The 24,226-nt window shown below is 46.1% G+C and overlaps 1 protein-coding gene across 1 annotated transcript in view; it reads left to right on the top strand.

Moving 5' to 3' along the window:
* LOC147108028 (tyrosine-protein kinase JAK2-like) overlaps window positions 1-24,226 on the top strand; it is a 117,914-nt gene that overhangs the window by 44,344 nt on the left and 49,344 nt on the right. Inside the window, exons 4-8 of the mRNA XM_086004447.1 lie at window positions 6,841-6,958; window positions 11,827-11,972; window positions 16,855-17,152; window positions 20,780-20,902; window positions 22,859-23,016. Of these exons, the coding sequence (XP_085860573.1) occupies window positions 6,841-6,958; window positions 11,827-11,972; window positions 16,855-17,152; window positions 20,780-20,902; window positions 22,859-23,016 (843 nt within the window). The remainder of the gene's footprint in view (window positions 1-6,840; window positions 6,959-11,826; window positions 11,973-16,854; window positions 17,153-20,779; window positions 20,903-22,858; window positions 23,017-24,226) is intronic.

Consider the following 24,226-nt stretch of genomic DNA (forward strand, 5'->3'; position numbering starts at 1 on the left):
GTTTTTTGTCTGTTTTTTGTTTTTCATACAGACCCCAGCATCTGCAACATTTTACCCCTTGTGACCCCACCTCATTGTTCTTTGATGTAATGTTTTCCTGACTGACCTGTTTGGACACCATTCACACCTTTGATTGCTGTGATTATCTCTCTGCCGAGGTGTGATAAACGGCAGTTAGAAAGATTACCTGTAATCATCTGGCATTATTCTCTGACTATATAAGTTGTGTCTTTATGCATCTCTCCACTTCACCTGACGAAGGAGCAGCGCTCCGAAAGCTTGTGATTTCAAATAAAACTGTTGGACTATAACCTGGTGTTGTGTGACTTCTTACATTTGTCCGCCCCAGTCCAACACCGGCATCTCCACACCATGACTATTTAAACAGTATTGGACGCTGCAAAAATCAGTTGTGTTTTTTTTTTAAGGAACTAAGAGGAACTATAGATCATTACCGAGGTTGAAAAAAGTAAAATAAAAGTTGAGGTAAACCAGAAAGTAGGTGATGCCAAGCCATGGCTTTGAAAGCTCGATTGGAGGAGAAAGTACAGAGTTAGAGTTTGACAGTTTGGTGAAACGAACTTTGCTTATACACACTTATACAACAACAGCATCTCGCCTTTAACGTAGTAAAACGTCCTAGGTCGCTTCGCAGGAGCGATTATCAAACAAAATTTGACACCGAGCCACATAAGGAGACATTAGCGGCAGGTGACCAAAAGCTTGGTCAAAGAGGTCGGTTTTAAGGAGCGTCTTACAGGAGGAGAGAGAGGCGGAGAGGTTTAGGGAGGGAATTCCAGAGCTTGGGGAGTAGGCAGCTGAAGGCACGGCTGCCAATGGTGGAGCGATTAAAATCGTGGATGTGCAAGAGGGCAGAATTGGATTAGCGCAGAGATCTCGGAAGGTTGTAGGGCTGGAGGAGGTAACAGAGATAGGGAGGGGCGAGGCCATGGAGGGTATTTAAAAGCAGGGATGAAGATTTTATAATCGAGCTGTTACAGTACAGAAGCAAGGAAGAACGCACAACCTGGTTAGGCCACAACTGGAGTATTGTGTCCAATTCTGGGCACCACACTTTAGGAAGGATGTCAAGCCTTTGGAGAGGGTGCAGAGATTTACTGGAATGATACCAGGGATGAGGGACTGCAGTTATGTGGAGAGAGTGGGAAAAATAGGATTGTTCTCTTTAGAGCAGAGAAGGTTAAGGGTGAGAATTAATAGAGGTGTTCAAAATTCTGAGGGGTTTTGATAGAGTAGAGAGGGAGAAACTGTTTCCACTGGCAGGAGGGCCGGAAACCAGAGGACACAGATTTAAGATAATTGGCAAAAGAACCAGAGGGGGAGATGAGGAGAATGTTTTTACGCAGCGAGTTGTTATGATCTGGAATGCGCTGCCTGAAAGGGCGGTGGAAGCAGATTCAATAGTAACTTTCAAAAGACAATTGGATCAATAATTGAAAAGGAAAAAATTGCAGGGCTGTGGGGAAAGGGCAGCGGGGAGTGGGACTAATTGGAGAGCTCTTTCAAAGAGCTGGCACAGGCACGATGGGCCGAATGGCCTCTTTCTGTGCTGTAATATTCTATGATTCTACACCCAAAGATCCAAAGATGTGCGGGTTAGGTTGATTGGCTGTGATAAATTGACCCTTAGTGTTAGGGGGATTAAATACGCGGGGATAGGGTGGATATGTGTTGGTATAGGGGTTACGGGGATCGGGTGGGATATGTGTCGGTGCCGGCTTGATGGGCCAAAATGGCCTCTATCTGCACTGTGGGGTTTCTGTGATTTCTGTGACCTCCTCACTAAGGCCCTCATATGCCCTGAGCTGCCTGTATATTCTGTGGGGGTAACAGATTAATTTCTGCTGGGGTGCATCCTCTTTAGATGCCTGAGTCTCCTTTGCCTATCCGAGGCCTCGTACAATCACAGATCAAAAACAAACTGCATTGTAAGAATTCTTGGAGTCCATTGTCTGCTCATCATGACTAGCTCATTCATGGAAAAGGAGGAACTATCTACAGTGGCGCCTGGATGCCGGATATGTAACAAGCTCTTTCTTCAGTGGCCCGTGATAAAAATAAATGGGCAGCACGGTGGCATAGTGGTTAGCACTGTTGCCTCACAGCGCCAGGGACCCGGGTTCAAATCCGGCCTCGGGTGACTGTCTGTGTGGAGTTTGCACATTCTCCCCGTGTCTGCGTGGGTTTTCTCCGGGTGCTCCGGTTTCCTCCCACAGTCCAAAGATGTGCAGGTTAGGTTGATTGGCCATGATAAAAATTGGCCCTTAGTGTTAGGGGGGATTAAATACATGGGGTTACGGGGTTACGTGGATAGGGCTTGGGTGGGATGGCTGTCAGTGTCGGGACCGGGTGCTAGGGTTTGGATGATCAGCCATGATCTCGTTGAATGGCGGAGCAGGTGCGAAGGGCTGAATGGCCTACTCCTGCTCCTATCTTCTATGTTTCTATGTAAATAATACTTTGAACAGTCAGCAGTAAAAAGAATGCAAATGTAAGCATGATTTAACCCCTCCCACTTTATTCTCCTGTACCTGACCTGTTACAGTCCTAGAACTGGTTAATGTTCCATACTTGCCCCGCGAGCTCTTGATAATATGCTGAATCCCAGAATGGGCAGGTCCAACTAACACCCTGCACCTTGATAAACATAAAATTCAAAAGCTAAAGATTCGAATGAAGCAATCATATCCCCCAGTTGGGCTGTTAAATTTCCGGCACTGGAAGTATGATGGGGAGATTTGTCGCGTTCAGTGTTTGTATAAAATGGTAAACAGGAAATCCTCCCCCCTTAGCTGTGTACCAGGGGAGATCTACACTGTGATAATAAGTGTTTCTTCCTGTGTTTCAGTTAAAGATTAACATAAGAATAAGAGCAGGGGTAGGCCATTCGGCCCCTCGAGCCTGCTCCGCCATTCAATAAGATCATAGAAACATAGAAGATAGGAGCAGGAGTAGGCCATTCGGCCCCTTGAGCCTGTTCCGCCATTTAATGAGATCATGGCTGATCATCCAAATTCAGTACCCTGTCCCTGCTTTCTCCCCATATCCCTTGATCCCCTTAGCCTTAAGAAATATATCTAACTCCTTCTTGAATATATTTAATGAATTGGCCTCAACTGTCTCCTGTGGTAGAGAATTCCACAGGTTCACCACTCTCTGGGTGAAGAAATTCCTCCTCATCTCTGTCCTAAATGGCTTACCCCTTATCTTTAGACTGTGACCCCTGGTTCTGGACTCCCCCGCCATCGGGAACATCCTTCCTGCATCTAGTCTGTCTAGTCCTGTTAGAATTTTATAAGTTTCAATGAGATCCCCTCTCATTCTTCTAAAGTCTAGCGAATATAAGCCCAATCGACCCAATCTCTCTTCATACATCATTTCTGCCATCGCAGGTATCAGTCTGGTGAATCTTCGCTGCACTCCCTCCATGGCAAGAACATCCTTCCTCAGATAAGGTGCCCAAAACTGCACACAATAGTCAAGGTGTGGTCTCACCAAGGTCCTGTACAACTGCAGCAAGACATCCTTGCTCCTGTACTCAAAACCTCTCGCTATGAAGGCCAACATACAATTTGCCTTCTTAACCGCCTGCTGCACCTGCATGCTTACCTTCAGCGACTGGTGCACAAGGACACCCAGGTCTCGTTGCACTTCCCCTTTTCCCAATCTATTGCTGTTCAGATAATAATCTGCCTTCTTGTTTTTGCCACCAAAGTGGATAACCTCGCATTTATCCACATTATACTGCATCTGCCATGCATCTGCCCAATCGCCCAACCTGTCCAAATCATACTGGAGTTTCTCTGCATCCTCCTCACAGCACACACGCCCACCCAGCTTTGTGTCGTCTGCAAACTTGGAGATATTACATCTAGTTCCCTCGTCTAGATCATTAATATATATTGTGAATAACTGGGGTCCAAGGACTGATCCCTGCAGTACCCCACTAGTCACTGCCTGCCTCTCGGGAAAAGATCATGGCTGATCTTCAACCACAACTGCACCTTCCCGCCCGATCCCCATGTCCCTCGATTCCCCTAAAATCTTTCGATCTCAGTCTTGAATATACTCAACGACTGAGCCTCCACAGCCCTCTGGGGTAGAGAATTCCAAAGATTCACCACCCTCTGAGTGAAGAAATTCCTCCTCATCTCAGTCTTAAATGGCCAACCCCTTATCCTGAGACTGTGACCCCTGGTTCTAGACTCCCCAGCCAGGGGACACAACCTCTCAGCATCTACCCTGTCAATCCCCCTCAGAATCTTGTATGTTTCAGTGAGATCACCTCTCATTCTTCTAAATTCCAGCAAGTATAGGCCCAATCTACTCAATCTCTCATCATAGGACAATCTTCTCATCCCAGGAATAAATCCAGTGAACCTTAGTTGCACCGCCTCTAAAGCAAATATATCCTTCCTCAAATAAGGAGACCAAAACTGTGCACAGTACTCCAGGTGTGGTCTCACCAAGGCCCTGTACAATTGTAGCAAGACTTCCTTACTCTTATACTCCAACCCCCTTGCAATAAAGACCAACATGCCATTTGCCTTCCTAATTGCTTGCTGTTAAAACAGAGTCTTCCTCTTAATTTGACATGGCTTCTAGATTCAAACTGAACTCCAGGATCTGAGCACATAACCCAAGCTGACACTCCAGTGCAGTAGTGAGGGAGAGCTGCACTGTCAGAGGTGACATCATTCAGATGGAACGTTAAACCGAGGCCCCATCTCTCTTTTCCGATTAATGCAAAAACAGCACTATTGAAAAAGCAGGGAGTTCTCCCGGTGACCTGGGATACATTCTTCCCTCAACCAATATCGGCAAGTAGAATAAACCGGGCGTTTATCTGATTAGGGACCGTAGGAACATGACTCAGCCATTCAGCCCCTTGAGCCTGTTCAATGAGACCATGGCTGAGCTGTATCTTAACTCCATCCACCTGCCTTGGCTCCATACCCTTGCCTAGCAAAAGTCTATCGATCTCAGATTGAAAATGTTCGCTGTTTACGGGGTCTTGCTGTCCACAAACTGACTGCTGTATTTGCCGACATAGCAGCGGTGACCTCAGTTCAAACATAATTCACTGGCTGCTAAGCACTTTGGGACATTCAAGTTTTTATTTCTTAATTTAGTGAGAACTGTGATCTGTACCTGGTTAAAATCGTTCAGTAATTTCAATACGTTCAGTTCAATTTTTCTTTGGCCAAGATTGCAATTGGTTTTCAAAGTTAAGCAAGGAAGAGGTAAAGGAGTGAGTGGACCTCTGTGTAATTCTTTGTGTCCCAACATTTTTTTGATGGACTATCAAATTTGATTAATCAATAAACCAACTGGTTGCCAATTGGCAAGATTATTCTCCACTCATAGAAACATAGAACAATAGGAGCAGGAGTCGGCCATTCAGCCCTTCGAGCCTGCTCCGCCATTCAATATGATCATGGCTGATCCTCTATCTCAATACCAGATTCCCGCTCTCTCCCCATACCCCTTGATGCCTTTTTTGTCTAGAAATCTATCTATCTCCTTCTTAAATAGATTCAGTGACTCTCGTGCTTGTGTCAAATTTTGTCTGATAATCGCTCCTGTGAACTGCCTTGGGGATGTTTTACTACAGTAAAGCCGCTGTATAAATGTAAGTTGTTGTTGGGTACAGTAACCTAGGGCAGGATTTTCATTGGGCCGTGGAGTCGGGATTGGAGGCGTGTGGGGTGTTAAAATCCCGAAATCAGGGATCCCGACCCCACCCCGCACCCAAACCCGCCTCCATGCCAGTTTCAAAGGAGGCGGGTACCCGCCCCGCGCTGGGACCCACCTACCCGAGGCGGGAAGGGGATTAGTACCAATTAACTGCCCATTAACAGGTAGTTAACAGGCAGTTTTTTAGCCTAATCCCTATTTTTAATGCTGAAGTGTGGGATTCCCGATGGCTCCAAACCACGCCAAGTTTGCGAGGCGGGCCGTCGGGTTGAAGGACTTGGAGGGTTCGAGATGTCCGGTGTTCAGGTGAGTGATGGGTGCATGAGTGCAAAGGTAAGTGTGTTTAGTGCGTCTAAAGTGTTTAAAGAAGTTTAAATTACCTTTTCTTACCTTTTCAGCCTTCCTTCCTTTAGGTCTCAGGAGTCCCTCACCTCATCGGCACAGAAAGCAGAATGGCTGCAAACTGTCAAAAGTGACAGCCTGCAGCTTTCTGTGCCGGCGAGATTTCCAACTGAGTCTGTGGAGAAGGACTCATGTTAGAAGTAAGACTGTCAGTGTTTGACAGCTTCAAACAGCTGTGAAACGCTGATATTTCATCTGTCAAAACCTCTTGACAGATGAAATTTCAGTCTGTGACATCACCGTGGCCAGGTGGCCCTTAATTGGCTTGCTGAGCCCGCTGGGCGAGCTGAACAAAGTCAATCTAGTTAAAATCGTGTGGATTGGCCGCATCTCGATGGAGGCGGGACTACAACCCCGAAAGTTATAGTCCCGCCTCCTACCCGACTCCTGAATGAAAATCCAGCCCCTAGTGTTTATGGCACTGGACTAGCGACCCAGAGGTCCTGAGTTCCAATTGTGAAATTTAATTCAATAAATTTCTCACTTTGTGGGCTGGCACCAGAATACAATGACTATAAAAGCTGTTGGATTGTTGTAGGGGAGGGAGCCTGCCACCCCTACCCGGTCCGGCCTACGTGTGACGCCGGTCCCACACCACGGCCTTGCTGGTGTTGCCCACATCCCATGAAGGAACGAGAAACACTAGGACTAGTTCGTTGTATTATTATATACTGATGGCCTCATCTCTTTCTCCCTCTCTCTCTCTCTCTGCTGGCCTAGATTTTTCTTTCCCAATTGGTTTGGCCAAGTCAGCAAGAAGTCGTTTCGCTATGGCCTTACAAAGGAGCGCATTAACACCATCTTGGATTACTCCGTCATAGACTACCTCTTTGCTCAGGTAATTTACACCTTAGGGAATATGAACCAGGCCGGGATCGTTCTAACATGCAGAAACATTCATTGAATTCTGGACCTTATCGTCTGGAGCCAAGAAGTTTCAGACTTTCTAAAAGTAGCGACGCAGGTTAATACGGCCATTTTTAAAAATGCAAACCAAGCACTGGGGTTCATTTCTAGAGGGACAGAATTGAGAACCAGAGAAGTTATGTCAAACTTGTATCGAACCTTGGTTCAACCACACTTGGAGCACTGTGCACGGTTCTGGTCTCCATATTATAAAAAGGATATAGGGGCACGGGAGAGGGTGCAAAAGAGATTTACTAGAATTATACCAGAATTGAGAGGTTATATCTATCAAGAAAGATTGAACAGGCTGGGCTCTTTTCTCTGGAAAAGAGAAGGCTGAGGGGTGACCTGATCGAGGTCTTTAAGATTATGAAAGGGTTCGATAGGGTAGATGTAGAGAAGATGTTTCCACTTGTGGGGGAGACCAGAACTAGGGGCCGTCAATATAAGACAGTCACTAATAAATCCAACAGGGAATTCAGGAGAAACTTCTTTACCCAGAGAGTGGTGAGAATGTGGAACTCGCTACCACAGGGAGTGGTTGAGGCGAATAACAGAGATGGATTTAAGGGGAAGCTGGATAAACACATGAGGGAGAAAGGAATCGAAGGTTTTGCTGATCGGGTGAGATGAAGAGGTGTTGGAGGAGGCTGGTGTGGAGCATAAACACCAGCACGGAGCAGTTGGGCCGAATGGCCTGTTTCCCTGTTGTACATTCAATATAAAATATTTAAACACGATCTAACAGAGGTGACATATTTACTCTATATTTCTTGTAGGAAAAACCTTCGGGGGAGAATTTTCCAGTCTTAAGAGGAGGCAATAGGAGTAAAAAAAAATCTACATAAAAGTTTATGAGCGTGACTGTTATGCTGCAGATGTCACACTTGATGTAAAATTCACAACTGATGAATCTTTAAAAAAAACACTACAAAGAGAAAGATGCCTCATTGCTTCCGACTGTTTTCCTGACCTTGAGATAGGAGAGGTTGTGGGATAACAAGGAGAGGATCCTAGCAGCTGCCACTCTGGAGAAACTTCCAACAAACATTCATGATAATAGTTATCTGAGAGTACCTTCCTGGTGGAAGGAGTGTGTAATGATTTCCTGTCTGCTGGTGCTTGTCCCATCCTACCTCCTCTCCTGGGCATCCTTCTCATGATCAACTGATTGGCTTTATCCACCTTCTGGAGTGGGAAGGTCCAATCCCTTTTATAATGTCAAATTATGAAGGCTGCAGAAAGCTAATATAATTTGCATCCCTTAAGGGTTGAGAACCAGAGGACACAGGTTTAAGGTGATTGGCAGAAGAACCAAAGGCGACATGAGGAAAAACCTTTTTACGCCGCGAGTGGTTATGATCTGGAATGCACTGCCTGAGAGGGTGATGGAGGCAGATTCAATCGTGGCTTTCAAAAGGGAATTGGATCAGTACCTACAGGAAAAACATTTGCAGGGCTACGGGATAAGGGCGGGGGAGTGGGACTAGCTGAAGTGCTCTGGCAGAGAGCCGGCACGGGCTCGACGGGCTGAATGGCCTCCTTCCGTGATGTAACCATTCTATGATTCTATGATTCTGTGATTAGTTTCTTTCAATTTAGTACACTGTATTCGCTGTTCACGATGCGGTCTCCTCTACATTGGGGAGACCAAACGCAGATTGGGTGACCACTTTGCTGAACACCTCCGTTCAGTCCGTAAGGGTGACCCCGAGCTTCCGGTCGCCTGACACTTTAATTCTCCGCTCCACTCCCACTCTGACCTCTCCATCTTACACCATTCCACTGAAGCTCAACGTAAGCTTGAGGAACAGCGCCTCATCTTTTGATTAGGCACTTTACAGCCTTCCAGACTCAAACATTGAGTTTAACAATTTCGGATCATAACCTCTGCTCTTACTTTTTCAGGCAACAGGTGCTGGTAATGATTCGGTTCATTTAATCTCTCCTGCCTTCCACCCTGTCACAGACCCTCCCTTTTGTTCTTTCCTCCCCTTTTCCTGCCCCTGCACCTATTTTAAACCTGTTACTTCTCCAACTTTTTCCAGTTCTGACGAAAGGTCATTGACCTGAAAAGTTGACTCTGTGTCTCTCTCCACAGATGCTGCCTGACCTGCCGAGCGTTTCCAGCATTTTCTGTTTCTATTTCATTAGTTTCTAATTAACTTGTAATTTTCCAAAATTCCCTGGACTCTGGGAAAGTCCCTGCGGGTTGGAAAACTGCAAATGTAACGGCCCTTATTCAAAAAAGGAGGGAGACAGAAAGCAGGAAACTATAGGCCAGTTAGCCTAACATCTGTCATTGGGAAGATGCTGGAATCCATGATTAAGGAAGTAGCAGTAGGACATTTAGAAAATTATAATACAATCAAACAGAGTCAACATGGTTTTATGAAAGGGAAATCGTGTTTGACAAATCTATTAGAGTTCTTTGAGGAGGTATCGAGCAGGGTGGATAAAGAGGAACCAGTAGATGTAGTATATTTGGATTTCCAAAAGGCATTTGACAAGGTGCCACATAAAAGGTTACTGCATAAGATAAGAGCTCACAGTGTTGGGGATAATATATTAGCATGGATACAGGATTGGCTAACTAACAGAAAACAGAGAGTCAGGATAAATGGGTCATTTTCAGGATGGCAATCTGTAACTAGTGGGGTGCCACAGGGATCAGTGCTGGGGCCTCAACTATTTTCAATCTATATTAATGACTTGGATGAAGGAAGCCGGTGTATTGTAGCCAAATTTGCAGACTATACAAAGATAGGTGGGAAAGCAAGCTGTGAGGAGGACACAGAATCTGCAAAGGGATATAGATAGGTTAAATGAGTGGGCAAGAATTTGGCAGATGGAGTATTAAGTGGGAAAATGTGAAGTTATTCACTTTGGTAGGAAGAATAGAAAAGAAAAATATTATTTAAATGGAGAAAGACTACAGAATGCAACAGTACAGAGGGATTTGGGTGTCCTCGTACATGAAGCACAAAAAGTTAACATGCAGGGGCAGCAAGTAATTAGGAAGGCAAATGGCAAGCGTGACCCCGAGCTTCCGGTCGCCTGACACTTTAATTCTCCGCTCCACTCCCACTCTGACCTCTCCATCTTACACCATTCCACTGAAGCTCAACGTAAGCTTGAGGAACAGCGCCTCATCAACAGAGGTGTTCAGCAAAGTGGTCACCCAATGGAGTATAAAAGTAGGGAAGTCTTGCTACAACTGTATAGGGCGCTTGACCACACCTAGAGTATTACGTACAGTTTTGTTCCCCTTATTTAAGGAGGGATATACTTGCATTGGAGGCAGTTCAGAGAAGGTTCACGAGGTTGATTCCTGGGATGGAAGGGTTGTCTTATGAGGAAAGGTTGAATAGGTTGGGCCTATACTCATTGGAGTTTAGAAGAATGAGAGGTGATCTTATTGAAACGTATAAGATTTTGAGGGGGCTTGACAGGGTAGATGCTGAGAGATTGTTTCCCGTCGTGGGGGAATCTAGAACTAGGGGGTATAATCTCAGAATAAGGGGTCGCCCATTTAAGACTGAGATGAGGAGGAATTTCTTCACTCAGAGGGTCGTGAATCTTTGGAATTCTCTACCCCAGAGAGCTGTGGAGGCGAAGTCACTGAATATATTTAAGGCTGAGATAGACAGATATTTGAGCAACAGGGGAGTCAAGGGTTATGGGGTGCGGGCAGGAAAGTGGAGTTGAGGCCAAAATTGGATCAGCCATGATCTCATTAAATGGCGGAGCAGGCTCGAGGGGCCGAATGGCCTACTCCTGCTCCTATTTCTTATGTTCTTATGTTCAGGACTTATTCATATAATTTCCCTGCAAAAAAATTGCCTGAGCAGTTCCCTTAAAGGGGGTGGGCTAGGTTAGCAACTCAACATCACGATCCTTCTGCAGAACCGAGACCAGCAATGAGCAATGCCACAGATGGTCAACCAGCTTCGTGGTTTAGAAGGTTAAATTAAATTACACGGGCGGGTTGCATGAACTTAGCTTATATCCCCTTGAGCATAGAAGATTGAGGGGTGACCTGATCAAGGTGTTCGAAAATGTTCGAAAAATTTGATCGGGCGAAAGTATTTCCTCTGGTGGGCGGAGTCAAGAGCAAAGGGACATGGCCTTAAAATTAGAGCCAGGTCGTTCAGGAACAAAATTAGGAAGAACTACACACAATGGCTAGTAGAAGTCTGGAACTCTCTCCCCCAAAAGGCTGCAGATGCTGTGGGTCAAATGGAGCTTTCAAGACTGAGATCTGTTCCATTTTCTGCCTTTTTCCAGTTCTGACGAAAGGTCATCGACCTGAAACGTTAACTCTGTTTCTCTCTTCACAGATGCTGCCTTGACCTGCTGAGTATCTCCAGCATTTTCTGTTTTTATTTCAGATTTCCAGCATCTGCAGTATTTTCTTTTTGTATCAATCGATTTTTGTTGGGTGAGGGTATCGAGGGACATGGAGCAAAGACGGGTAAATTGAGTTGAGGTGCAGATCAGCCGCGATCTACTTGAATGGCGGAGGAGGCCCGAGAGGCTGAACGGCCTCCTCCTGTTCCTATCTTCCTAGCACACGTCTAAAAATACAAGCCTATTATTAACGTTCTATTAGTTACTTATTTACTGATCAGCCTGGTCCAAAATCACCTCGGGTTGAACGAGCATAATTAATGTGTTGATGAAGAAGTGTGATCTTATCAAAGGAGCAAACTCAACGTTATTAAAGACACCTTATCTGGGTTACAAGGAAACGGGGCTTATCGCGTTCCCTGATCATCGTTATATTTTTTCTCTACTTAGTCACGCTCTGACTTTGTCAGTGGGCTCATAAAGGTCCCATTGGACCTGCAAATGCAAGAGGAATGCCTGGGAATGGCAGTACTGGACATAATGAGGTTATCGAAGGAGAAAAAATGGAGCCTGCGACAGATCTGCGACCACATCAGGTGAGATAGTGAGCAAGCCAGCTTAAACCTTATTATCCCTCCACCCCACTCCCCCCACCCCCATATCAGGTTCCATCTTCTCCCACTGTGCTTTCCATCACTAATGAACTTCTCCGAGGATACTTTCATATTGCAGTGTGGCCCGCTGGAAGGAAGTGTGCTGTACAAGGCCTGCCCTGATTGCTGTGCTCAGCGACATTTGTAAATGCTGTCATGACGGTTTAGTCTGCCCACCGTTTCTGGCTAAATGGTAAACATGGGCCGCGATTTTGCAAATGGATGCGGGTTGGGAGCGGGTCAGCTGGTTTCCGGCTTCCAGTCTGGTCCCCAACTATATCCGGCCCACGGACGTGATTTTACGTCGATTGGCCTTGTTAAGCCCGCCCTGTGGGCTTGCCGACCAATTAAGAGTAAGCCGGTCAGATGACATCATTTGATGACGCGTCATCTGCCAGTTTTCTTAAAGGGGCCACACACAATTTTTCTTTGAAAGCTCATTTCTCAGTGTTTGACAGCTTTGAGGTGCTGCAAACACTGACAATCACTGTACAAAGGTGAGCTCTTGCACCCAGGCTCTCCAATGACTCCCGCCATAGGCTGGAACAGATGGCAGCTACAGGTGAGGTGACAGAAGCGATCTGTCACTGGTGAGAGAGGTTATCCCAATGAAGTGGCACTGGACAGCCAATTCAAAACTTGTCACCTACAGAAAAGTGTAAATGCATTAAAAATGATTTCCCCAACATTTTCTTACCTCTGAAACTCACCAGTGCACCATTGGATCCTTCACACCACTTCTGCAGCTGTCATCAATGCAGTAACATTACAGCAGACTCATAACACGCCACACTTACCTGGCGTGGTGTCCGGACGTTGGGGAACCTGAGGCAAAAGCGGCAATATTGGAAAAGAGCCTGTTAACAAGTATCAAGTACCTGTTAACAGCCAGGTAAGTGGCTATAATCCTCTTCCCGCCGCTAAGTGTCAGGTCCAAGCGCAAATCGGGGACCCGACACTTAGGAAGATTGATTAGAGGCGGGTTGACCATGGTCCCGCCTCCAACCCCGCACTCTGTGGACCGGCAAAATTCTGGCCATGGTCTTTTTGAACTGGTATTTTTTTGATTTCCCCAACACTCCACCTCTCTTTCCTCCTTTAGGACTCTCCTTAAAATCTACCTCTTTGACCGCCGCAATACCCCTCCCCCCACAAGCCCCCACCCCCCGATCACTGCCACTTCCCCCTCCTCCCCCACCACCACATTACCCAGCAGCCTGATGCTCTCCGCAGCTCACTGGCTCGATAGAGGTCAGGCCTCGGGCCTCACCATTCATGCACAGGGAGTGATCTCTGCAACCCTACTGGTCCTTAAATGGCCGCACCCAAATTTCTAGGCCAAAGTATTATTTTTTTGAAGTGTCGCCACTGCTGTAAATAAACAACCAATCTTTTTTTTTATTCGTTTATGGGATGTGGGCATCGCTGGCAAGGCCAGCCATTATTGCCCATCCCTAATTGCCCCTCAAGAAGGTGGTGGCAAGCCGCCTTCTTGAACCACTGCAGTCCATGTGGTGAAGGTGCTCCCACGGTGCTGTTAGGGAGGGAGTTCCAGGTTTTTGACCCAGTGACGATGAAGGAACGGCGATATAATTCTAAGTCAGGATGGTGTGTGAGACTTGGAGGGGGACTTGGAGGTGGTGGTGCTCCCATGCGCCTGCTGCCCTTGTCCTTCTAGGTGGAAGAGGTCGTGGGTTTGGGAGGTGCTGCCGAAGAAGCCTTGGTGAGTTGCTGCAGTGCATCTTGTAGATGGTACACACTGCAGCCGCGGTGCGCCAATGGTGATGAGGGAGTGAATGTTTAAGATGGTGGATGGGGTGCCAATCAAGCGGGCTGCTTTGTCCTGGATGGTGTCAAGCTTCTTGAATGTTGCTGGAGCTGCACTCATCCAGGCAAGTGGAGAGTATTCCATCACATTCCTTACTTGTGCCTTGTAGATGATGGAATACCCAGCCTCTGACCTGCTCTTGTTGCCACAGTATTTATGTGGCTGGTCCAGTTAAGTTTCTGTTCAATGGTGACCTCCAGGATGTTGATGGTGGGGGATTCGGTGATGGTAATGCCGTTGAATGTCAAGGGGTGGTGGTTAGACTCTCACTTGTTGGAGATTCATTGCGTGGCAATTCTGGGGTGTGAATGTTACCTGCCACTTATCAGCCCAAGCCTGAATGTCTTCCACGTCTTGTTGCATGCGGGCATGGGCTGCTTCATTATCTGAGGAGTTGTGAATGGCACTGAACACTGTGCAGTCATCAGCGAACATCCCCATTTCTGATCTTATGTTGGAGGGAAGGTCATTGATGAAGCAGCTGAAGATGGTTGGGCCTAAGACACTGCCCTGAGGAACTCCTGCAGTGATGTCCTGGGGCTGTGATGATTGACCTTCAACCACCACAACCATCTTCCTTTGTGCTAGGTATGACTCCAGCCAGTGGAGAGTTTCCCCCCTGATTCCCATTGACTTCAGTTTTACTAGGGCTCCTTGATGCCACACTCGGGCAAATGCTGCCTTGATGTCAAGGGCAGTCACTCTCACCTCACCTCTGGAATTCAGCTCCTTTGTCCATGTTTGGACCAAGGCTGTAATGAGGTCGGGAGCCGAGTGGTCCTGGCGGAACCCAAACTGGGCATCAGTGAGCAGGCTATTGGTGAGTAAGTGCCATTTGATAACATTGTTGATGACACCTTCCATCACTTTGCTGATGATTTGCGCACAGCAAGCTCCCACAAACAGCAATGTGATAACGACCAGATCATCTGATTCAGTCAGGTTGGCTGAGGGATCAAAATTGGCCCCAGGACACCGGGGAGAACTCCCCCTGCTCTTCTCTGAAATAGTGTTCGTGGGATCTTTCACATCCACCTGAGAAAGCAGATGGGCCCTCGGTTTAGCGTCTCACCCGAAAGACGGCACCTCCGATAGTGCAGGACTCCCTCAGTACTGCACCTAAGTGTCAGCTAAAATTGGATGCTCAAGTCTCTGGAGTGGGGCTTGAACCCATGATCTGCTGACTCGGAGGCGAGAGTGCTGCCCACTGAGCCACAGCTGGCTGTTAAAGCTGACCCTTCCTAATATCCCAAACTTTGGCTCGGCGTCCGTTTTGCTTTATGCCCCTGTGAAGCACATTGGGGCGTTTTTTTCTATGTTAAAGGTGCACTATAAATGCAAGTTGTTGTTGAATTATGGACTGTTGAAATTCATCACGACTGTATCTATAGTGTTAATGTGCATGAGCATGCTCCACTCATTGGCACCTGTTTTGAGCTGCCTAACCAGCGATCCTTAAAGGGACCACGGCAAGCCGCTCGAAAACCGGTAAGTTAAACCCTTTTCAAATGACCCTACAAAAACCGATGCCCAACTCTGTAAGGTTGTTGGACTTGACACCAATTTCTTGGTTTGCAAATAATCTTTATCCTGTTCGAGCGAGTCTTGACACGCTCAATGTCTTAAGCAATAGCCATTTAAAGAGATAAACGATATTAGTTGCTTGCACTCTGGATTTTTTCGTTCTTGTCTCTCCGAATAGTGAAGGAAATCTTAAGATCTTTCTAAGACTCTAACCACATACACTGTCCTTGTAATCTTGGTGATTCATTATGGCATCATAGGAGTTGTTTTTCAGTTTCTTAACTGATCTGTTGATCATTATCTTATTTCTTTGTGATATAGGCTACCCTCTTATCTGGGAGACCACTTATTTGGCATGCCTTGCTAACGAAAGACCTCTAACAAAGCTTTTTCTTGCTAAATGTCATCCATACGCTGAAGAATTCTGGGAATGCGCAACTTAACCATTTTATTATTTAAGAACATAAGAACATAAGAATCAGGTGCAGGAGTAGGCCATACGGCCCTTCGAGCCTGCTCCGCCATTCAATAAGATCATGGCTGACCTTCAACCTCACTTTCCCGCCCGATCCCCATATCGCTTGTTTCCCTCGAGTCCAAAAGTCTATCGATCTCAGTCTTGAATGTACTCAACATTTCTAGCTGCAGTGCAAGTCTACAAACTATGTATATGTGTAAAGAAAGCAAAACTCTTAATCATATCAGATTTAACCAAATCATATATATGTCATAGAGTCATAGAGTTATACAGCACAGAAAGAGGCCCTTCGGCCCATCGTGTCTGCACCGGCCATCAAGCCCTGTCTATTCTAATCCCATTTTCCAGCACTTGGTCCATAGCCTTGTATGCTATGGCGTTTCAAGTGCTCATCTAAATGCTTCTTGAATGTTGAGGGTTCCTGCCTCTACCACCCTTTCAGGCAGTGAGTTCCAGATTCCAACCACCCTCTGGGTGAAAAAGTTTTTCCTCAAATCCCCTCTAAACCTTCTGCCCCTTACCTTGAAACTATGCCCCCTGGTTATTGACCCCTCTACTAAGGGGGAAAAGTTCCTTTCTATCTACCCTATCTATGCCCCTCATAATTTTGTACACCTCAATCAGGTCCCCCCTCAGCCTTCTCTGCTCTAAGGAAAACAACCCCAGCCTGTCCAGTCTCTCCTCATAGCTGAAGCGCTCCAGCCCAGGTAACATCCTGGTGAATCTCCTCTGCACCCTCTCCAATGCAATCACATCCTTCCTATAGTGTGGCGACCAGAACTGCACACAGTATTCCAGCTGTGGCCTAACTAGCATTTTGTACAGCTCCATCGTAACCTCCCTTATCTATGTATATATATCTTACAATTCTCAGCTCGTTATCAGCCCCCTTATCGTTCTGTATTTCCCAGCAGGCGGAGCAGACCATCCTTTGCTTCTGAAGTGCTCGATGACTGACTCTCTTGCTAATCAAATCATTGTCATTTCACTTAAAGCTACAAGTCCTGCATCCCAGCCACCCTCCGTTGTCAGATCCAGCAGCACAACTTCCTGACAAGGAAGAGAATCCGAAGGAAGTTCTACAAATTCCTGAAGAAGATCAGCCACTGCGAGACGGACCTCAGGTACCTGAAGCTGAAGTATCTCATGGACATGGAAAGTTTGGAAACCGTGTCCAGCAAGGAGACCTTCCACGTGAAAGACCCAATGTGGGACCATCAAGGGCAGGAAGTTCACAAGTTCATCTGTGTCTCTGGAGAACATGGAATCCAGTGGAGTCTAAAGGAGGATGAGGTTTGTGTTTATTGTTGGCACAGCGTTTGCACAGATAGTAAAGGGAATTCTCCTGAATGGAACATTCTTGCCTTTAGCCAAATCTAGGCAACTCATAGAATCATACAGCACCAAAGGAGACCATTCGGCCCACCATACCCATGCCAGCTTGCTGAAAGAGCTGCCAAATAGTCCCACTTCCCATAGCCCTGCAAGTTTATTAAGTAGAGATACAATTCCCCTGTTGAAAGATGCAATTGAATCTGCTTCCACCACCCTTTCAAACAGTGCATTCCACATCCCAACAACTCACTGCACAAAAAAACTTCTCCTCATCTCCCCCCTTGCCAATTATCTTCAATCTGTGTCCTCTGGTTACCGACCCTCCTGCCACTGGAAACAGTTTCTCTCTATCAAAACCCATCATGATTTTGAACACCTCTATTAAATTGTCCCTTAACCTTCTCTGCTCTATGGAGTACAATCCCAGCTTCTCTAGTTTCTCTCTATAACTGAAGTCCCTCATCCCTGGTATCATTCCAGTAAATCTCCTCTGCACCCTCTCCAAGGCCTTGACATCTTTCCTAAAGTGCGGTGCCCAGAACAGGACACAATACTCCAACTGAGGTCTAACCAGTGATTTATAAAGATTTAGCATAGCTTTCTTTCGTTTGTACTCTATTTATAAAGCTGAGGATTCCATATGCTTTTTTAACAGCTTTATCCTGCCACCTTCAAAGGTTTGTGTATGTCAATCAGATCCATGGCTTTACCTTTGAGCAGCTCAGTTTCACGAGCTTTCCTGCAAGCTTATTCCCATTCCCTATGCCTCTAGTATCTGCAATATAATCGAAAACTGCAGGTAGACTTTGAGCTCGATGATAATCCTTCTCAACAAAGTGAGGACTTTGGTGGGAGGGTAGTACAACTGAAGGGATATTTACTAGTCCTAGCCCCTTTGTGGCTATCCCGGATCAGGCGTATTTCTCAGACGTTCACTTTCAACTAAAGTTTGAGGTAGCCGAATCCTAAAGACATTTAACTGGGTCTAAAGGTCCGGGCTATCTCCCCCTAAAGGAAAGGAACAACCCGAGAATGTTACTGTCCTCCAGATAGCGCTTTTAATAAGCTTAGCTAGACTGTAACATCCTGGATATTATGAGGGTCCGGAAAACTCCCCTCAGACATGTACCTCTCCATCAAAGAGTGTACAGAGCTTGAGTTCGTGAGTTGTTGATACAGAAGACTTATATGAGACAATTCTAAAAATATATAGAGATTTATTAAAAGAACCGACACGCAATTTACAGTTGGTGAATCAGTCAATCGCAACATTAATAGTTCTAAAAAGAGAAAAAATACGATCTTATTATTAACAGAGAATCTTACTTTTAAATCTTAACTTCACTACAGTATTGCAGTTCTTAAAGTTTTCTGTACAGGATAGCCATCAATATCAAATACCTTTGATCCCCGAGGTATAAAGAGTGGAAGACCACAGAGCCGCCTCTGTAGCCGAGAATCGCTTTGCCCGATTAAAGCGAGTCTGCTATCTCATTTGAGACTTCAATATTTATACCCTTTTTCAGTTGTATTTCTTTTAAAGTTTCTGCCGATGCAACTTAATTATCCCTATTTATCTTTCTGCTGACCTCTGCAATTCTTTACTGTTACATCAGCTTGTAATATTCCAAAATCTTGTCTCATCTCCAGGTATTCTGGGTTCACCATATAAAACGGTGTGAAGGGCAGGTGTCCCTTATTTTATGTCATCTTTACGAGGGCAGATGTTCCTTGTCTTATGTGCCATCTTTACGAAGTTGAAATTAAAGCACCTTATCCAGGGTGGACCACTGTTTTTGTTCTCAAAAGTCAGCCTCTCGGAGCCATGCACCTTCTGTTTCAATAAGGTTATTTATTCAGGGCCAACAACGTGTCCTGTTTCGACAAGGCCAGAATTCTTTCATAAGATAGTGTATTTTTCTAAATAGGTTATATGGCTTATTCCTTCACACAGCAACTTGATTCGCCAACATGTAGTGCCCTGAAGTGGTAGGGTGCAAACGCCCACCCACTAAGCACCAATTTTCCAACCTACAAGTGGAGATCGGAGACTTCTGCATGAGATGGAGGGAGAGAGGGAGGGAAAGTCAAAGGCTAAGTATCCTAGAGCAGTAGATGAGAGTGACGTTGGTAGTTCTGGGAAGAAATAGCCTTGCCTATCTCTTGGTCCATGGCTCAAAGAAACCTAAAGGGGGAGAATGAACAGGATGCAGCAGCGTAAAGCCACATACAGCTCTGATTATGTCTAAATTGCATTACATTTGATCAGGTCCCACTTTGTTCTAGGCGTGGCAAGGGGAACACTGAAAATTAATTTCAGATTCAACTTTGGAACCTCCACAGCCAGATCTGAATCAGATCGATGGTCAATCTGAATTAAATTTTGATTTCTAGTCAAGTGTCAGCCAGTGGCTCAGTGGGCAGCACCCTCACCTCTGAGTCAGAAGGTTGTGGGTTTAAGTCCCGCTCCAGGGACTTGAGCATAAAGATCTAAGGTGAAACTCCAGTGGAGTGCTGAGGGAGTGCGGCACTGTCGGAGGTGCTGCCTTTAGGATGAGATGTTACACTGAGGCCCTGTCTGCTCTCTCAGGTGGCTCCTATGGCACTATTTCGAAGAAGCGCAGGGCAGTTATCCCCGGTGTCCTGGCCAATATTTATCCCTCAATCAGCATCACTGAAACAGATTATCTGGTCATTATCACATTGCTGTTTGTGGGAGCTTGCTGTGCAAATTGGCTGCCGCGTTTCCTACATTACCACAGTGACTACTTTCAAAAATAATCTATTGGCTGTAAAGCGCTTTGGGAGGTCGTGTAAGGCGCTGTAGAAATGTAAGTCTTTCATTTTCTTTTTCATGTATCCGTGCAGGTCAGCTCATGTAGGTAAGTTCTTATGGGAGCCAGCTATTGGCTCAGTGGTAGCATTCCTGCCTCTGAGTCAGTAGGTGGAGGGTTTTGAGGTCCACTCCAGACTCCCCCAGCGAATGGAGAGACTAGAACATGGTCTCTAAATACTGGATTGACATCCAGCGGGCGACTCGCAAGCAGACAGAGTGACCACTGGCTATGGGGTAATTTTCCCACCTCTGAATCAGATGGGTTGGGTTTGGACTGGGCCCCACTCCAGAAATTCCCCAACAAGCGAAGACTGGAGTGTCAGCTGAATATTAGACTGACGTCCAAAGGGAGTCCTTGATTCCGATGAGAGTGGGCGGCCCCACCACGCTCCCCTCCCCCCCCCCCCACCCCCCCCCCCACCACCCCCCCGGCACCCATCGTAAGGATAGGTGTGACACTTTAGCCTCTCTGTGGCCTATCTAGGAGTAGGGTACACTGAAGAGACAAAAGCCGTGAGGAAAGTAATGGAGCACCACCTCAGCTACTCTTCCCTAGTAAGTGGCTCAAGAATCTCTTGTGTGAAACTTGAGTTAGGAGCTTAGGGCAGAACACAACGGATGAACATAAGTTCTTAGACTACATTATAGACTATTCTGATCAGTTTATAGTAAAACCCTGACTGTAACTCACTTAAGACTTGATTGCTGAATGATAAGATGTTCTCTATTTGATTTCCCCTCTCGTTTAGCAGTGGCAGCCATTTTGTGACTTCCCAGAGATTGTTGACATCACTCTCAAGCAAGCCAGTCGAGATTACGTCTTGGAAGAAAGTCGGATTGTCACACTTACTAAGCAAGACAACAAGCTTTTGGTAAGCTTTAAATTAAAAGATGACTTTCACATTCCCAGCACAGCGTGTCAACCTATCGAGAGCACCAATCATAGGAGCGAGTCTGTAATTTCACAGATGCAAGCTATGCACCCTGAATGCTCATTCTTAATATTTACTCCTCAGTATGTATATACTTTTTAAAAAACTTTTGTCAAATGTGCCACACTCCCTTACAGAGCCAAGAACACTGCCTGCCACCTCTGGAACCTTGGTTCAAATCCAGCCCAGTGAGTTCCAGGCCCCCACCACCCTCTGGGTGAAAACATTTCTCCTCAAATCCCCTCTAAACCTCTGACCAATTACTTTGAATCTATGCCCCCTGGTTATTGACCTCTCTGCTAGGGGAAATAGGTCCTTCCTATCCACCCTATCTAGGCCCCTCATAATTTTATACTCCTCATGTAGGTCACCCCTCTTCTGACTTTTTTGAATGAACAGGGTCCAAATTTCAGGATCTCAACTTAACTGCTCTTTCAAAACTGAGATGAGGAGGAACTACTTCACTCAGAGGGTGGTAGGTCCATGGAATATGCTGCCCCAAAAAGCTGTAGAAGCTACATCATTACATAAATTTAAAACAGAAATAGACAGTTTCCTAGAAGTAAAGGGAATTAAGGGTTACGGGGAGCGGGCAGGAATTTGGACATGAGTCTAGGTTCGGATCGGTCATGGCCCTGTGGGTAGCGGAGCGGGCCCAGGGGCCGTGTAGCCTGATCCTGCTCCTATTTCGTGTGTCTAATTCTGTTAGATTCAGGAGATGGTTCTGTGAAAGTAGATTGGCGGTTAGGATCAGATCAGCCATGATCTTATTGAATGGCGGAGCAGGCTCAAGGGGCCGATTGGCCTACTCCTGCTCCTATTTCTTATGTTCTTATGTTCTTATTAACATTATGGTCAACTAGGACCAGGGAAGAGCTCTTAGCCTTTCCCCTCCTCAGCAAAACAGTCAGGATTAGCAACACGGCCCTGTCAGTCCTACAAAAACAAATGGCTCGAGATAGTGCGTTTTTTTGTTGTTGTTGTGTGGTTTGGCCAGGTTATTTTTTTTGCTTCATATATTAGTCAGGATGTAAAAATAATGCCTTTAAAGTACAGGATATGTTATTGTCAACAGTGTAACATAAATAACTCTTCTTGTGAGGCTGACCTTGTTTGTGGCAGCACCATCAGCCTGATGAATGAAGATATTTATCACGTTTTGTGTTCTGTTTTACAAATGGGGAGCCTAGGTGAAGAGGCAACGCCCGTAGCGAAGGCCTCCAACAAGATTGGGAAGAGCCGAAGACAAGTGAGGATGAATCAGAGTGATTAGGTGTCAACAAGCTTGAGTTTTTAAAGCTTCGGAGTTGGAGAAGGATGGGAAGAGTTGAGGGAAGTAGGATGTCTCACAGGTTGGAAGCCATTGGAAAGATTGAGTTGAAGTGGAAGATGATGCGACGGTTCTTCATTTCAATACAGTGAGGATACTGTACAGTAACGCCAGCTCTGGCGAATTCATCGCGATGCACCCGATTTTTATTGAAAAGGAGAAGCAAGAGCGAAGAGTTCAGAGGAGCAATGGCAATAGTGGTACCTAAAATAAAGAAAGACACGGAGAGCTGGCAAAGAGCGTGTGGTTGGAGGTTTCGAGGTTAGAAGTGAGAGAAAGAGCAGTTACCACGTGGCAAGCTTTCCCATTTATAAATATCCAGGAGGGTGTGAGAATTGTCAGAGAGATTACCCGAAACCGGAGCAGTGCTCAAGTCATGGGCTTTATCTTCACAACATCTGCTGAGCATTTGTGCTGTTTTTTCAACCCAGAAATATACAGGAAAACTGTTTAGTGTTGTTCCCTTTCACTAATAGTTTTAACGAATATGACTTCATTCTGACTAGCACCCTGCCTCTGTCTGGGCATGTCTGTCTAACAGTTGTCCCGTTCCTTCTACCTCACAGGAGGCAGAGTTTCCCACTCTGAGAGAGGCCCTCTCCTTCGTGGCTCTTATCGACGGGTATTACAGACTGACTGCCGATGCTCATCACTATTTCTGCAAAGAGGTGGCTCCACCGAAGCTGTTGGGCCACATTGAAGACAATTGCCATGGACCCATCACGTAGGTTCAAGGGTTGGACATTACAACTCTCCCAATGAGGATGGACCATCTCCTTTAAGAAGGGGACTAGCCATTAGAACTATATGTGCCTTTAAACTCTTATTTTCTTCAGTTTTCCTTCCACTGGTCACACTGAATCATCCACCTCTGAAAGAATAGGCAGACAAATAACCTGCATCCTGGTTTCTGCCGGTGCTATTCACCAAGTGCACACTATGGTGACCATGACAATGGTTTCCAGGGGCAACGCCTCTACCATTTAATTGCCCCTTCCTCCTGGTTAAGAAATGCCTGTCATCCATTTTGCACCTCCCTATAATGGGATGGTTAAGATCTCATGAGGTAGCGTATCAAGCTCTGTGAGACATCTTGTTGGAGTTCCACCACATTTGACACAGCGTACCACTACCCGTGTACCGTCGCTGTAGCACCATATTCCCCCACCATCAGTATATATCCCTTATAAACAGGAGTAAGTATCTAAAACTCTGCTGCCCGTATTCTAACTCGCACCAAGTCCCGTTCACCCATCACCCCGCCCCCCCTGTTGCTCACTGACCTACATTGGCTCCCAGTCCAGCAACACCTCGATTTAAAAACCCTCATCCTTCTTTTCAAATCCCTCCACAGCCTCGCCCCTTCCATCTCTGTAACATCCGGGATCTCAGCACTTTTCCAATTCTGGCCTCTTGCGCATCTCCGATTTTCATCGCTCCACCATTGGCGGCTGTGCCTTCAGCTGCCTGGGCCCCAAGCTCTGGAATTCCCTCCCTAAACCTCTCCGCCTCTCTCTTCTTTAGGACGCTCATTAACAACAACAACAGCTTGTATTTATATAGCACCTTTAACATAGTAAAACATCCCAAGGCGCTTCACAGGAGTGTTATAAGACAAAAAAATTGACACCGAGCTACATAAGGATAAATTAGGGCAGGTGACCAAAAGCTTGGTCAAAGAGGTAGGTTTTAAGGAGCGTCTTAAAGAAGGAAAGAGAGGTAGAGAGGTTTAGGGAGGGAATTCCAGAGCTTAGGGCCCAGGCAACAGAAGGCACGACCACCAATGGTGGAGCGATTATAATCAGGGATGCTCAAGAGGGCAGAATTAGAGGAGCGCAGAGATCTCGGGGGGGGGGGGAGGTTGTGGGGCTGAAGGAGATTACAGAGATAGGGAGGGGCGAGGCCGTGGAGGGGTTTGAAAACAAGGATGAGAA

The sequence above is a fragment of the Somniosus microcephalus genome, chromosome 13, assembly GCF_052327205.1.
Source record: "Somniosus microcephalus isolate GS21.2 chromosome 13, FLI_Smic_1.0, whole genome shotgun sequence".
NCBI lineage: Eukaryota > Metazoa > Chordata > Chondrichthyes > Squaliformes > Somniosidae > Somniosus > Somniosus microcephalus.